General features: G+C 46.3%; 5 protein-coding genes across 5 annotated transcripts; 2 read left to right on the top strand and 3 right to left on the bottom strand.

Annotated features, from left to right (window-relative positions):
* Positions 1-73: 73 nt before the first annotated feature.
* On the bottom strand, positions 74-2,665 carry F4822DRAFT_391664 (MFS general substrate transporter). The gene has a single exon (XM_051457146.1). The coding sequence runs from the start codon at positions 2,216-2,218 to the stop codon at positions 485-487; it is 1,734 nt and encodes a 577-aa protein (XP_051318424.1). The 5' UTR covers positions 2,219-2,665; the 3' UTR covers positions 74-484.
* Positions 2,494-5,044, top strand: F4822DRAFT_136499 (fungal-specific transcription factor domain-containing protein). The gene is made up of 2 exons (XM_051452779.1): positions 2,494-4,197; positions 4,255-5,044. Exons 1-2 carry the CDS (start codon positions 2,768-2,770, stop codon positions 4,472-4,474), a joined length of 1,650 nt encoding a protein of 549 aa, XP_051318423.1. The 5' UTR covers positions 2,494-2,767; the 3' UTR covers positions 4,475-5,044.
* Positions 5,045-5,737: 693 nt separating this feature from the next.
* On the top strand, positions 5,738-9,868 carry F4822DRAFT_425851 (uncharacterized protein; the record flags this gene model as incomplete). Its single annotated transcript, XM_051460425.1, has 7 exons — positions 5,738-5,863; positions 5,942-6,006; positions 6,067-6,649; positions 6,710-6,884; positions 7,215-7,835; positions 7,905-9,347; positions 9,435-9,868. 7 exons carry the CDS (start codon positions 5,738-5,740, stop codon positions 9,866-9,868), a joined length of 3,447 nt encoding a protein of 1,148 aa, XP_051318422.1.
* A 2,674-nt stretch (positions 9,869-12,542) lies between these two features.
* Positions 12,543-13,319, bottom strand: F4822DRAFT_136324 (uncharacterized protein). The gene has a single exon (XM_051452775.1). The coding sequence runs from the start codon at positions 13,216-13,218 to the stop codon at positions 12,838-12,840; it is 381 nt and encodes a 126-aa protein (XP_051318421.1). The 5' UTR covers positions 13,219-13,319; the 3' UTR covers positions 12,543-12,837.
* A 399-nt stretch (positions 13,320-13,718) lies between these two features.
* F4822DRAFT_136336 (uncharacterized protein) lies at positions 13,719-14,281 on the bottom strand. The gene is made up of 2 exons (XM_051452776.1): positions 13,773-14,281; position 13,719 (listed from the first exon to the last, which is right to left on the bottom strand). Exon 1 carries the CDS (start codon positions 14,166-14,168, stop codon positions 13,875-13,877), a length of 294 nt encoding a protein of 97 aa, XP_051318420.1. The 5' UTR covers positions 14,169-14,281; the 3' UTR covers position 13,719; positions 13,773-13,874.
* Between the last annotated feature and the right edge of the window lie 149 nt (positions 14,282-14,430).

Raw genomic sequence — 14,430 nt, 5'->3', positions numbered from 1 at the left:
TATACCTTCCTAGGTAGGTACCTAGTAGGTACATGTAGCTTAGAGCTGTAAAACCTCGTGCAAAATTGTATTTTTTTATTTTATTTTTATAAACCCTCCGATGTGGTACAATCTAAATACCTAATCTATCTAAATCTAGTAGAAAAATACCTTGGTAATTATAAAGTATCTATAGAACGATTTAATCAGCACTCTATCCAGCAGATGCAGGCGAACAGTCGACAACTGAACCACCCAGAAAGAAATCAGGAAGCACCCCAACCTTACCTACCTAGGTAGGTAGCCTAGCACCTATGAACCTACAGTGGGTAGCTTTTTTCTACCCACTGTAAGTAGGTTCACCTAGGTACCCATTGCCGCCTAAATAATCTAGTAATCCGCCATAGTTTTATGTCTAGCGCCATTCCACCTAGTATTCCATTCTCATTCTACCAATTTTCAAACATAATTGATGCCAAATCAATCGTCTCAACACCGGCGCCTTCTAAGCTCCAACAGCGACAGCTTTTCCGAAGAGTTTCTCCCGCTTCATGCACACCGCAGCAATTAGCATAACGCCCCCAGCAATAGGTACCAGAAGAAAGGTCATTTGCATTGCCTCAGTGATGGCTTTGGTCGCTTTATCCCGCAATTCACCATTCAGTGTCGCGAATAAAGCGCTTTGCGCCCCTGCCACCGCCCCTCGGATTTCTTCTTCCGAAAAGCCATTACCAGCTAGGGCTGCCGATAAGTTTCTTGTGGCGGTCGATTGATAAATTTGTCCGGCGATGGCAAGTGCAATAACCTGACCACCGATTTGTGCAACGCTCTGTAGGTTGATCCCGGCCCCCGCATCCTCTGGTTTTAGTGTTAGGGTTGCGACCGTGAATGAAGTTACCATTGATATCCCGCTGCCAATAGCAATGAGCACTGTTAGGCCGTATATGGTTCCAGTACTCGTGCTAGGGTCAAGGTAAACCACCAGCGGGCCGCCGCCCGCAATCAAGAAGATGCTAGCTATAACAAAGAGAGCCATATACATCCTGATGAGGTGGAGGAAGGACCCCGAGGTGAGGTTTGCCGTCACAGCAACAGCAACAAACGGGAGCAAGCGCACGGCAGCCATAAGGGCTTGGTCATTATTGACGAATTGGAAATAAATAGGAAGGTAATATACGACGACAAATAACGTTGTGGTGCCGGCTGCTGTTGCTATGTAGAGCAATACCTCTGTACGGTCGCGTAATAAGTGGCCCGGGAAGAGGCGTTGGGCCGGGGTAGTGAAGACGGCGAAGTACTGTTGTAAGGCATAGAGAGTTAAGAGTACACCGAAGACCACGAAGGTAGCGATGGTACGTCCATCTTTCCATGGCCATTGGCCCCCCGCCATGGTAAATGCTAGCAGAAAAGTAACCCAGACGCCAGCTCCGAGAATAAACCCCACGAAATCGATAGTAGCCAATCGGGTCCGAATGCTAACGCCTTGCATAGGATGAATGTTTGGAAGAGCAAAGAGGAAGGCTGGAGCCGAGACGGCTCCTATAACAAGGTTGATATAGAACGCCCAACGCCAGGTTGCAGAGGATACAGCAAAGGCACCACCAATTACTGGCCCTAGCACTGCTCCAACCCCCCAAAATACACTTATAAGGGATATATAGAGCCCGCGTTCCTTCTCGGCGGTCATAACCGCGAAGTATTGCAGTGATCCGAGGTAAATACCACTGCCACCGGCACCGGCAAAGATACGACCGACAATCAGGGCATTCATGGTCGGAGCAGCACCGCAAATAGCCGAGCCGACTTCGAAGAGCGCCACAGTCGCAACGAAGTTCCACTTCATGTTGAAAGTGCGGTAAAGAGCGCCGAGTAGGAGGAGAACACAAATTGAACCTAACGGAAAACCAGCCCCAACCCAAGAAAGTTGTTCAACGTGACCCAAAGTCTCAACTACGGGGCCTTGAACATCGGCCGCGATTGTCGTATCGAGTCCGTATAGAAAACAAGTGGCGTAAATGGATATACATAGTATGAGCCACTGAAAGCCACGTATTGTCCTCCCCTTGTCCTCCGACTCTGTTCCAGATAAATATCCTTCGGGTTGTTCCCGGTCGGTACCTTCTTCTTTCTCGACGTCTCGGTCGCGACCGTCATATTGTTCCCGTCGATCTGGTCGACTTTCGGGTTGGTGAGACGCCATCCTATCCTCCACTGGTGGTGTTTGAGTAGTATTTGGCATCTTTAAAGACGTAATGACAAAACAGGCAAGCCGCGCCGCTCACAGTTCGCCAGCTGTAGCCTAAGGGGTGATTCGATGATTCAATGGGTACTTGAATAGGAAGAAATTAGAGGAAAGCCGTGTGCTAATTTCCTTTATATACTACGCCACGAAGACATATACAAGGGGATTCAATGATAATACACGCCATGCTTACAGAACTCCCAAAAGGACCTTACGTAAGAGATAATTTCCAATATAGCGCTTCCGTTTCATAATTGGCGGTATGCACTTATGATATCACCCCCGCGGAAGCTTCTTATGTTTATCGCACCTTCCTTCGGAACCTCATAAACGGGGCAGGCGTCTAAGTTCATAAGCGTCGCTTCCGCCCCGCTTCCGTTAGTTCGCCGCATTTGTCACCGGAGCCTCCGCGGAACCTTAAAATAGCCCCACCCCCTTTTTTTTCTCAAGCCAACCGCAACTTTTGGAGATAATTATTACAACAACATCACTGCACACTTATATATCATTTAAAATTATCGAATCTAAGCTTATACAAGTGTTATAATGCATCCATCACGCAAGGCCTGCGATCTATGCTACCGCAAGAAAATTAAGTGTGATGGAGAAACACCCCGCTGTTCTCCCTGCGTGATTTACAAGTCCGACTGTACCTACAAGGCTTCTAGTCGGAAGACACCATCCAAGAAGCAAGCCGCGGCTCAGAGACAATTTCGGGAGGACTCCTTACAGTCTCGGATCAAAACTCTTGAAGATCAGCTAAGCACAGTCTTGGAAAAGGTTGATAAGTTAGAAAAACAGTCCGGCTCTGAACAAAATACTCCAAATTCAACGCCGCGCCATGCGAGCGAAGAAGATACCATGGTAGCTAACTGGGCTTCGAGCCTGCCTCCTATCCTAGAGCTACCTCCACTTCAAGAAGTTCTGCCTATAGTTGAACACTACCTCGCCACTTTCAATACCATCATGCCTCTATTTCACTCGGAGACGCTATTACAGAAGATTAAGGACTGGTACGAGAATTCGCATGTAAGGGATACAGTTACTTGGGCAATGATTAATGTCGTCCTTGCACTTTCTCCCCATACCGGTTGGTCCAATAACGTGGCTCAGACTGGCAATGCCGCCGTATATTTGAACAATGCACAGTCAGTCCTGACGGACGTTATTATGGGTAAAATAGATTTGATCAATATCCAAGTACTTCTGGGGATAGTCATATTATTCCGGACAGCGGATGATTTGAGGCCAGCCTTAATTCTGACTTCAACCGCTCTACGTCTAGCTCATCGGCTTGGGCTTCATAACCGGAAGGCTTCCGAGTATCTATGTCCAGTGGTATCCTTACAGCGAAATCGAGTCTTCTGGATAGCTTATATCCTCGACAGGGATATCAGTTTATTATCCAGGTTAGCCCCCATTCAGCTCGACGGCGAAATCGACCTTAGTTTGCCACCATCAGAAGCGACGGATGATTTGACAGGGTTCGTCTTTGCGGCAGATGGTCGTACCAAGTTGAATTTCTTTCGCGCCCGCGTGGAACTAGCAAGGATCCAGGGGAAAGTCTACGAATCTATTTACTCGCCATCCGCGCAGAATGCTAATTCCGAGGAGAGAACTAAAAACGTCTCGCGTACCTTGCGAATGCTCGACGAGTGGAGCTCTGGACTTCCTACTGAATTCAGCCTCGCGAGTTTGTCGCAAGCCAACGTCCCCGAATTATCAAGATACCTCTGCCTTCTCTATGCGACCCCTGTATCGTGCCGGGCTTTACTTTGTTGTGCTAGCGCGTGGGACTCATATCACTATTCCAAATGGGTGGGACGCGTACAAGATTATGGAGAGCAAGTCGTCACAGGACAAGTTGTTTCCCATGCACCAACACTACCGCACGGATGGAAACAGCTTGTAGACGAATCTCGAGAATACCTAAAACTCTTCGCAACTGTTATTCCGAGGGATTCATACTTTATCCGGTACGCGTTCTCCCACTTGGCCAAGAAAAGTTTAGTAACTAACCTGACATACCGCAGGATGACTTTATGCGCATACAATTCGAGTACAATCTGCCTTATGGCCAATAGTATAATTTCCGCCCGCAACAAACGGACCGAACAGAGCAGCGAGTTCGCATGGACAGACACGATCTTTTCGGATGATATGGCAGAACATAGCTATCGTGAGATACGGGATGCTGTCATGCGACTAGGGTTCTACGCGAACAACAGATCCCAAATGGTGCCCCTAAAGTGATGTCGCTAAAGTAGAGCATTGTAATGGATATACCAAGTCTTAGATAGCTTGTCGGGATGTCTAAGTCGCAATACCTAGACGCTTAATAATAATAATCTGGGGGTAACTGACAGGTTTGAAAGGGTAATATATTGTCAGCCGGACCCTCGGCTTCATATTGACGTAGTACTGTTAGCAGCGTCAATCTTTGTTGCACACCATTAGTGGTCTTTTCAAAGGGCAGCGAAATTGATTCATCGAGAGCCGATCCTTCTATTTTCCCCGCCGAAACGGTGGGCGTCACGACATTAATCTCGCACGCCGATAGTTCTAGTCGGATGGCTGGTTACTACATCTAATACGGCTACCTACATTATTTGAGTAGGATCTCACGGAAGACTACGTACATCAAATGTCTTACATAGTCCATGATCATTTACCCCGAACTCCGGAAAACGCGTGGCACACTTTCATATTTGCTTTAGTGGAGATGTCATTCTTGTTTTCTCGATTGATGGATGCCACGGAATAAATCAGCCGCTGTCGTCATAATGTCTGAGATTTTATTGCTTATTAAATCCGACCCCCACACCAAACCCAACATTCACATTTTTTACGTTGAAAACTAACTCTACCACGATATCATCGCCTAGACAGATGCGTAAGCCATGAAGAACCGCGGGTACACGAAGCCCATAGCAAAACATACCTCAATTAACCCCCCCATTAAGTTTCGACTACATTCACGATTGGGTTGATTGGGCTAGGTACGTAGGTGAGGATGAAGACTGTGGATGATATTCCCCTCATCTGCGCCACTTTACTGAGACTTGGTACCTAGGTACTTACCTGGGCGGTTATTCCTTGTTATGAGAGTTGGTAATCCCAGCTTAATAGTGCATAAGACTATTTACATATGTACGTTGTTCATAGTTATGCATACTTTATGTACCTAGGTAAGTACCTACTCTTATGACAGCTCTATAGGTAGGATGTTAGCGTGGACCAATCGGCTTGCTTTGACCTAACTCTTATTCTGGTATGTTAATTAACAATTTTGACAGTATATACTGACTTTCTGCACAAGTACTTGTAGCCTTGCTACTATAATTGGAACAACATGCGCTGGCACCAAAGCAGCCCATTTCGCCCTGCTTGGGTCGGAGCTCTACATACTTGTCCCAGCAGCAGTTCTAACCATACCATGTCTGAACTAAATCTCTCCGTTGATCGCCAAACATCACATGCTCATCCTCGTCGAGAAAGGCAAACTAGGTATCCGCGATGAGACTCAGATGGCCATGCCGATTTCATTTCAAAGGAGATGGCGAGAACCCAAGCCAACAAGCTCTCCAAGGCGGGGTCACTCAAAGTAAAGAGCTATCCATCCCACCCATAACTGTCGTCAAGGTCAGTCTCCTATTACTTAGCGATAGTCCTTATGGCCGACCTAGGTCGTAAGCTGATTGAATCTAACGTCGGAACTAGACCTGTGAGAAACCCGAGAGGTTTGGACTCTTTCCAGTCCATGTTTCCGACCCCTTCGACGTAGAGTAAGCGATCAACAAACTGAGGCGCGACCGTGAAATCATTGTTAACTTGACGACAATAAGTGTGGTGGCTGTTCACGGTCTCGGCGGCGATTGGGAAGAGACCTGGACGGATAGCGACACCGGAAAGATGTGGCTTAGAGACTTCCTACCTCTCCAATTCTCGAACATTAGGATATGGTCGTTTGGATACGACTCGTCGTATACGCTAAGCCAGTCCGTAAATACAATCGACGATGCCGCCCGATCTCTGATTGATGGGCTCGCTGGCGAGCGCCTAAAGCCCTCCGCGAAGAAGAAACCAATCATATTCATCGCCCATAGTTTAGGGGGGATCATTGTGAAAAAGGCACTAATTCTTACGAATGAGCGCTCGGATCACTGGGAAGACCTGCGAGACAGCGCAGCCGGAGCCATCCTCTTTGGTGTTCCGCATCGTGGATCCGACATTGCATGGTGGGCTGATTTCGTAACAAGCATCTTCAATTACGGCACTCTAGGATCCGTTGGAAACCGGGAAGTCGTTAAGGCATTGAAGCGCAACTCTCCCGCTCTCTCACAAATCTCAGATTCATTCATTCAGCTAGCCAACAACTTGAAATTGATCCGCACATTTTATGAGACAATGAGAATCGGAAACCAAATTGTTCGTCAACTCCATTCTAAGGACAATTCCCCAATTATTTTGCTAATACAAGCCGCACAGATTGTTAACAAGGACTCCGCAAATCTTCGACTCCATAACGAAGTTGCCATACCTATCCAAGGAGCAGACCATCGAAATTTGTGCAGATTCGGGAATGAAGAGAGCCAAAAATACAGGCCTGTGAAGAACGCATTGTATGATATGATGAGAAAGGTGACAGAAGACAGCAGCCCATGTACGTGATGAAACCAACAGGGCTTCCACGAACCCCCTGAATCTCAAGTACTCATCAACTAACATCACTCGTCAAGCTATAACAGAGCAGTGTATGTCCTAATCCATATCCATGTGAATGTCTTATGTTGAAAGAACCTACACGTTTTGGCTTTATCACCACGTGAATGAGTTTATGGTAGATTTTCTCTCCGAGTCATGAGACAAGTCTACCAGAGAGGAGAGATGGGAACCCTGAGGCTAAATAGTTTCCTTAGCTTTGCTTATATCCTGCGTGTATAATCCTAGCTACTAGTGATTTCTGAGGTTTACTAATGAATATGTTTTCAAGGTTCCAGCTGTTACCAAATACCGTTCAGTCTGCAAGGTGTATCAGTGACCATGAATTTCGTTCCACGTCCATTTGATACAGCCAAAATCGAACAGACTCTTCTTCCGGGATGTCACTCTCATGGACGGAAAATATTCGTCCTCTATGGTCTTGGCGGCATCGGGAAAACGCAACTGGCGATCGACTTTACTCGACACCATCACGGGAAGTTCAGCGCGGTATTCTGGCTAGATGGAAGTTCAGAAGATAACTTGAAACAAAGCCTTGCGAGCTGCATAGCCCGTGTCCCAGAGGGACAAGTTTCTGAAGAGAGTCGAAAGTATCTCTCACATGGCAAAGGTAATCTAGATGCGGTTGTCATAGAGATGATGGAATGGTTGAGTCGCCCCGACAATACTGATTGGCTTCTCGTGTTTGACAATGTTGACCGGAAATATCCAAATAACAATCCATTTCATGGCGCATACGATATAAACCGCTACCTCCCGAGTGACCACGGATCAATCCTCATTACCACTCGTCTAGCTCGGCTCGCACAACTTGGTGACTCGAAGAAACTCGAAAAAGTTGGGAAAGTCCAAGCACATGCCATATTTCAAAGATGGTACGGGATGAATTTAGGTAAGTTCTAACTACTATTCCTATGCAATTTCTTTTCCATATGTATTGGTACTGACCACCACTGAATAGATTTGGTCGACACCATAGATTTATTAGATCTGCTTGACGGCTTGCCTCTTGCCTTGGCCCAAGCTGCTGCATATCTTAGAGAAACCAAGCTTGAATTTAGTTCGTATATTCGGCACTATAAAGAACAATGGAACTTGTTAATGAAAGATGAGCCCTATCCACCACTCATAGACTACGAGAAGCAACACAGCCTCAGCACAACTTGGTGGATATCGTTCAATGCCATCAAAGACATCAGCGTGGAAGCCACAGAGTTGCTAATGTTGTGGGCATTCCTAGACAACAAAGTTCTTTGGTATGGCCTGCTTCAATCCGTCGCAAACTCTACGATGAACCTGCCCGAGTGGCTCCGGAAGCTAGCAACTGATCAACTTACGTTTACCAGGGCCATAAGAGTTCTACTAAATTATTCAATAATCGAGGAAGGGGAGGGGAAAGAAAGCTACTCTATGCACCCGGTCGTTCACAAGTGGGTGTTAGGAATACAAGTTGGTAAGCGAAGAGTCGAGTTCATGAAGTTGGCCGTCATAGTGGTCGGCATGTGCGTGCGAAGCAGAAATGGCAAGGATTGGAATTTCCATCGAAGATTAGTCCGACACGCGGAAACTTGTCGAGCCTGGATCTCATCCGACAAAGGCGCGATGTATAGGATGGATACGGATGAACAACCATACGAGAAAGGCATCAGCGCGGTGCTCAACGCAGCTCACTACTTGGGAGACCTCTTCCGGAGCCAAGGGAAGTTAACAGAATCAGAGGAGATGTATCGCTATGCATTAAATGGCAAGGAACAAATTCTAGGACCAGATTCCAGATCGACTCTCGACACAGTAAATAACCTTGGCGTTCTTTACCAGAATAAAGGACAGTTGGAGTCGGCGGAAAAAATGTACAGACGGGCACTGAAAGGAAGAGAACAAGAACTAGGGCCCAATCATGTATCAACTCTCGGTACAGTCAACAACCTAGGGCTCCTCTACGTGGATCAGAACGAATTTGATAAAGCAAAGGAAATGTACCAGCGCGCATTAGAGGGCAGAGAAAAGCATCTAGGGCCAGCACATCCATTAACGCTTCGAATCATAAGCAACTTCGCCGTTCTTCATATGAAACAACACGACTTACAGAGAGCCGAAAAGATGTACTGGCGCGCCCTTGACGGATATAAAAACACATTAGGGGCCGACCACATATTGGCCATTAACATAACATACAATATGGGTGCTCTTTACACTAAACAGGGCAAGTTAAGAGAAGCGAAAGGGATGTACCAGCATGCTTTAGAAGGATACAAAAAGGCTCTCGGGCCCGGCGACGCATTAACCTACAGCGCAGCTTACAAATTAATCAACCCTTATGCCAAAGAAACACCCATGGAATGGACTATACCTGAAGAAGAATCACATGTATCTACATCGAGATCTCCCTTAGAGGATCTCGAAAGTAAGTTTTGACTGTCTACTAAGCCCTCCCGATCCCATGTTGTTTACTGCGATTGTTCTGACCTCCGCTCACAATACGTCGTTCCAGACTTTTGTCATGACTCTGGCTGGGGAAGCCCTACCTGCGAGTGTTCGGCGGGCATATTAGGCTACACTTGCAGAATCCTTATTAACAGGAGAAGGGTTCTATCCTATGGACCGTGCGAATCACCCCAAATCGCCAGGGAGCGCGGGGCCCAGAACACCCTGCTACTTGGACGGCTCTTATTCACCAATGAACCGTACGAAAACTACAAGAAATTTATCTCACTACCAAAGGAATACCGCAGGCCTCGGTCCATATTTCAAAGTTCGTACAACTCAGGCTCAACTACAGCTACCGGCAACAAGCCTCGGTCCGACTTTCGAAGTCTGTACGGCTCAGCTTCAACTACGGCTGCGGGCAGATCAGCCTTAACATGCAGGGGCTGGGAAATGCCGCGCTTCTTGCCACCCGAAACCACCGTATCATTGGAAATGTGAGAGCGAGAAAATAATTGTTTTTATACTCAGCGACAACATCACCGCAATAATCATGTTCACAAAGAATATTGTTTTTATAAAGTCTTTGGGGGGGTTTTCTATAATTGTATGTATGCTCTATACCCTACCTAGGTTTTTCTTTTTGAATTTTTTTTTTCTTAGACCATTACTCTTTCTCGACCTCCTCTTCTATCGTATCCATCTCTCTGGTGTAACGAGTTTTCTGTGATAGATACCACTATACAACGTCTTAACCACGGTCCCTGGCAACTCACCGTCACAATCCATAAAATCGACCTTGAATCGATATTCACCCGGCCATTTAATCTTCAGACCCTTGAACATTAGTGAACGGCGCCCGTTCCACCTCTGAGCCGTGCTGCCTCCCAATTGCCCACCCCATGCATCTTGAAACTGATCTGGCCTGGAGTTGAACCTATTAGGGACTGCCCTTTGGAGGGTTAGCCTCACGTAATCGTATGGGCCTGGAGCAGTCCAGCACATAACGGGTAAGGAAAATTCTTCATCTGGCTCAAGCTGAAAGCGTCGGTTGTGTGAAACCCAGTACCAACTTTCAGTGACATCCTGTGTGGATGATAGCGTAGCTGGGGGTGCAGGCGAAGGCTGTTCTGATGAAGTAGTTGACGTAGGTTGTGTACCTGCTGATCGATTAAGAGCTCTAGCTCCACGTCTCCTTGATCGAGAATACCACTTTGGCTCCCAGTATGATTTACGTTCAGCCATATTGTCTTTGCTTCAGATTATACTGACACCTCTAACTAATAATTATTGCGATGCTAAAAGGGGTTATATAGGAATTGATAGGCGCGGGCTACAATTGGATGGTACAGAGACAATTGATTTGTTACGAAAATTCTATTGCTGTTTTTGAACAAGGCGTTATTTTTCATATAACTAGCATGTGCAGCTATGAATCTGCTGTGGGGTACTGAGCACGATGGAGTGGCATCAAATAATCAATACCTACCTAGGTACCTACCCATATACATTCTAGAATAGTCGTGAGTTCATAAGTTGGCAGAAGGATGGCCGATGAATTAATTCCAGTCAAAGTACCTGAGGATGTACCTAGGTAACAAGTGTAAGAAATCTGTCATATTTTATATAGTGTTGCATTTATTGGTTGGTCCCATCTCTGCCTGGCATCTAAGGCAGGAACGTCCACTACCTAGGTACGGCACACCTTCCCTTCCACTCAGTCAGTAATTATGTCCATCCGGCCCAGCGACGGGATAGATCCTTTATATAATTAAATAAATTGCTGCTTTCCAATACGAACTCAGTGCCTATGGAGCAGTAGTTAGCTCGCTCCCCTCCCATTAGCCTAGCTGGTGAGAGACAAGGGAGAGACCCGGGTGCAAATCTCCGGTAGGCGCAAATATTATATTTTAAGGACATCGATTCGAGCCGATGCTGAATGATTCTTTTTTATTTTAACATTTCCATTTATTACAACCCCGTGAGGTAATTGCTTTTATTGTATTCATATAATTACTCTTGCGTTTGATTATTTTGCCCTCCTCCCAGTGTCTCGTCCCAGAAAGGGGTTACGTAGCCAGGTACCTAGGTACCTACCCCCTTTATAAAATATTCATTTTGACACACAGAATGGACTTTTTTTCTCGTTATTTAGGTTCATTATAAATAAAATAAACTTTTACAAAATGGCCTTTAGCTATCTACATTTTGGTGACTTCTTGCTAATACCAAAAATTTCTCCCACTGAATGTGAAGATCAACTATATCTCTGATGAGTATAATGATGGGGCTGGGATAAATATAAATCTATTCGACAAATTTGTGTGCTTTCTATTATGTCAACGTCTATCGAGACAACTTGGCGTTCCTCCTGAAGAGGAAATCAAGGTTCGTAATAATTCTAGTGGTAGGAGTATTGTGCCTTTTTATCCCCAATATGAAGCGATGTGGTGCCCCATGAGAAATATTCAGTGACTATTTCTTGCTGCTATGGTGACCATAGTAGCCACCGGATTTTCCTCCCTTCGCATTGTCGGTGCCGGTAGTGTTGTGGTGACCACCACGATGCCCCGAGGCGTTCGAACCGGTACCTTCCTTCGTTCCTCGAACTGCCTCCTTTGCTGCCCGAGTTGTTTCGGCTGCCGCCGCCGTGGTTGTTACCGGGCATTGTGGGCCGATATGTAGACTCTTGTATGATGCTCGGATATGGGTTGAAGATCTAAGATGGATCTATTTCTTGCTTGTTGTGGTTGATGGGTATGGAGAGTGTGGGTTGGTGGGTTAGGAAGGGTGCTTCGAACGTCGGAGAGCACCTTGTATATGTATATTGTGATGGAAACGTCTCAGGACCATAATGCTACTCCTAATCAATTTGTTTCCACCCCACAGTGCTGCGGAATCTTGGATAGTCACTATCAATCCACTGGCTAGTAAGTGACAGATATGAATCATCGGGGCAAAATCGTAGGTCGAGCTGATAATCTAGTGTTTTTGATAGCGATATCAGTAGAATGCACTCAGGTTAGGTGTATCTTACGAGAATCATCATCGAGAGATCTACCTAGATCCTTACTCAGTACCTTCCATACCTAGGTACGTAGTCGATATTTCGACACCGTTTTGCTGTGACGATTTTCGTGGTAATATCGTAAGAATAGATGCGTTGGTAAGTAAATAAGGGTTAATCTTGGTCAATTCAATATCTCGTAGTGTGATTCTGGTAAAGTTTATCTAGGTAAATTTGTCCCTTTTCTTCCCCTTCCGTCGCGAACCCATCATTTCTGAACTTTCTTACGTCTGTTACATCCTCCTCGAATGGTCTCGACAGCCAGGAAGGCGTCGAGATACCTCCATCGGACACACAGAGCATGATTGATCCGAGCAACGATGCTGCAGCTTCAAACTCAACTTCAGCACGCTATTCACTTGGGATATAAAATCTCTGCAGCTACTGCACACGGGGCTGCTAACTAATATAATGGCACTCTCCAAGGTTTCTTCTGGGGATACTCCCCGTAGGTCTGCAAGCCTTTCCCTATATTCTCGGTCCATCCTTCTTTGTTTCTGTTCTGTTGATTCCCTATGGTGAGTCTTGAAAGCGATAATTCAACCCCCGACTCCGACTCTTCAGGGCCGGCAAGTTCATGCTCTAGGAATAGGTGTTTATGGATGAAGTATGCGGCTAACTGCTTCTCTGCATGGCATGCGTTGTATTGCCCTGGTATGCCCCGGTCATAGTAGTGGGGTTCCAGGTCGAAACCGGGTATCCTACATAGAAATAACACTTCGTCTGTCCAGTCCTTACCAGCAACATGGATGCTCTTGTTTGGTTCGTGTGACCAACCGCTCATAGCGGCGATATCTGGAAGCCCCCCACCCCGGATTAAACGTGCAACCGTCTTCCACTCGTTGGGGATAGTATAGTAAGTAGTTAGGGAGAGCAACTTGCGATCATTGGGCGAGTGTTAAAAGGCAAATATATCTAATTGGGGAATACTTGGCTCGTCCGCCACATCCTCAAGAAGCCCGACGATAATTCTGCGATCATGGTCCTTTACATATGTATTTTCTTTATAGAGGCCAGAACGCCTTTCTTTATTTTCCTCTGACGGTTTTTCAAAATAAGCGGCACATCGAAGATGGTTGCCGTCGATGCACACCTTAGACTTATCAGCTCCGTACTCCATAAGGGCTTCAACATTTCCCAGTCGTCCCCACAGCGCCGCCTCCATGAGAGCGATTCGGCCATAATTGTCAGCAGCGTTCGGATCAGCACCCTTTCAGAGGAGAAGTCGCACCATTCTAGACGATTTTTTGCATGCAGCCAGATGTAGTGCGGTCTTTCCTGATGTCTCGACGCCGTGTAAGAATATGTTGGCATCCGAAGAGGATTCGAGGTACTTGCGGATATATCCGATATCGCCTTTTACCATCTTGTCTCTTGCAATAATTATTTTCTCAACCGGGTCATCGAGGAACATTTCAGTCTCGACTGCCTCTACCCACTTTAGTTTCGCCTCGACACTATCTTAAAACTAACCCTCAAATCTTCTGCCTCGTTATCGGAGATGCCTTCGACAGGCAGACGAGCCCCGCCTGCTACGAACCGAAAATTTTCCTTATCGATTTCGTACCGAAGCGTTGATGCTGTACCAAGTAGGAATCGTATCTCGTACTCAAATACTTGGGTACTGTCGCTGTCCACTGAAGCACAATGACACACATGTATATGGCGTTGGTCATAGTTCCCTTCAAAGCCATGCTGATGGATTCCGTCGCACCATGGGCATAAGATGTGCATGGTTCGGTGATCCCACCACTGAACTCTGGCTTTCTTGTATTTTTTTTTTCTGCGTTAGACATCTTGCTCTAAAACTCGATGATGTATTGCCGGGATGGAATTCGATGTACTCGTGCGATGGAGTTTCCGTCTAAATGTTGCGTGAACATGCCGAGAATACTTAGGCACCCCTCCTCTGTGACACGCTACAACTTCCGCGCTCCTACTCCTATCCGGAGCACTGCAAAATGCGATTCCTCCAATTATCTATCGCTGTGGCGCT

Source organism: Hypoxylon trugodes, assembly GCF_022578975.1.
Source record: "Hypoxylon trugodes strain CBS 135444 unplaced genomic scaffold F4822scaffold_2, whole genome shotgun sequence".
NCBI lineage: Eukaryota > Fungi > Ascomycota > Sordariomycetes > Xylariales > Hypoxylaceae > Hypoxylon > Hypoxylon trugodes.
This window is presented reverse-complemented; position numbering and strand designations above follow the sequence as displayed.

What these genes read in the sequence shown, in the direction of transcription:
- F4822DRAFT_136324 (XM_051452775.1), bottom strand. Translation starts at nt 13,218, where the DNA reads ATGAGCGGTTGGTCACACGAACCAAACAAGAGCATCCATGTTGCTGGT.
- F4822DRAFT_136499 (XM_051452779.1), top strand. Translation starts at nt 2,768, where the DNA reads ATGCATCCATCACGCAAGGCCTGCGATCTATGCTACCGCAAGAAAATT. An exon ending in AGGGATTCATACTTTATCCG is followed by an intron (nt 4,198 to 4,254) that starts GTACGCGTTCTC and finishes GACATACCGCAG; the next exon opens with GATGACTTTATGCGCATACA.
- F4822DRAFT_391664 (XM_051457146.1), bottom strand. Translation starts at nt 2,218, where the DNA reads ATGCCAAATACTACTCAAACACCACCAGTGGAGGATAGGATGGCGTCT.
- F4822DRAFT_136336 (XM_051452776.1), bottom strand. Translation starts at nt 14,168, where the DNA reads ATGCACATCTTATGCCCATGGTGCGACGGAATCCATCAGCATGGCTTT.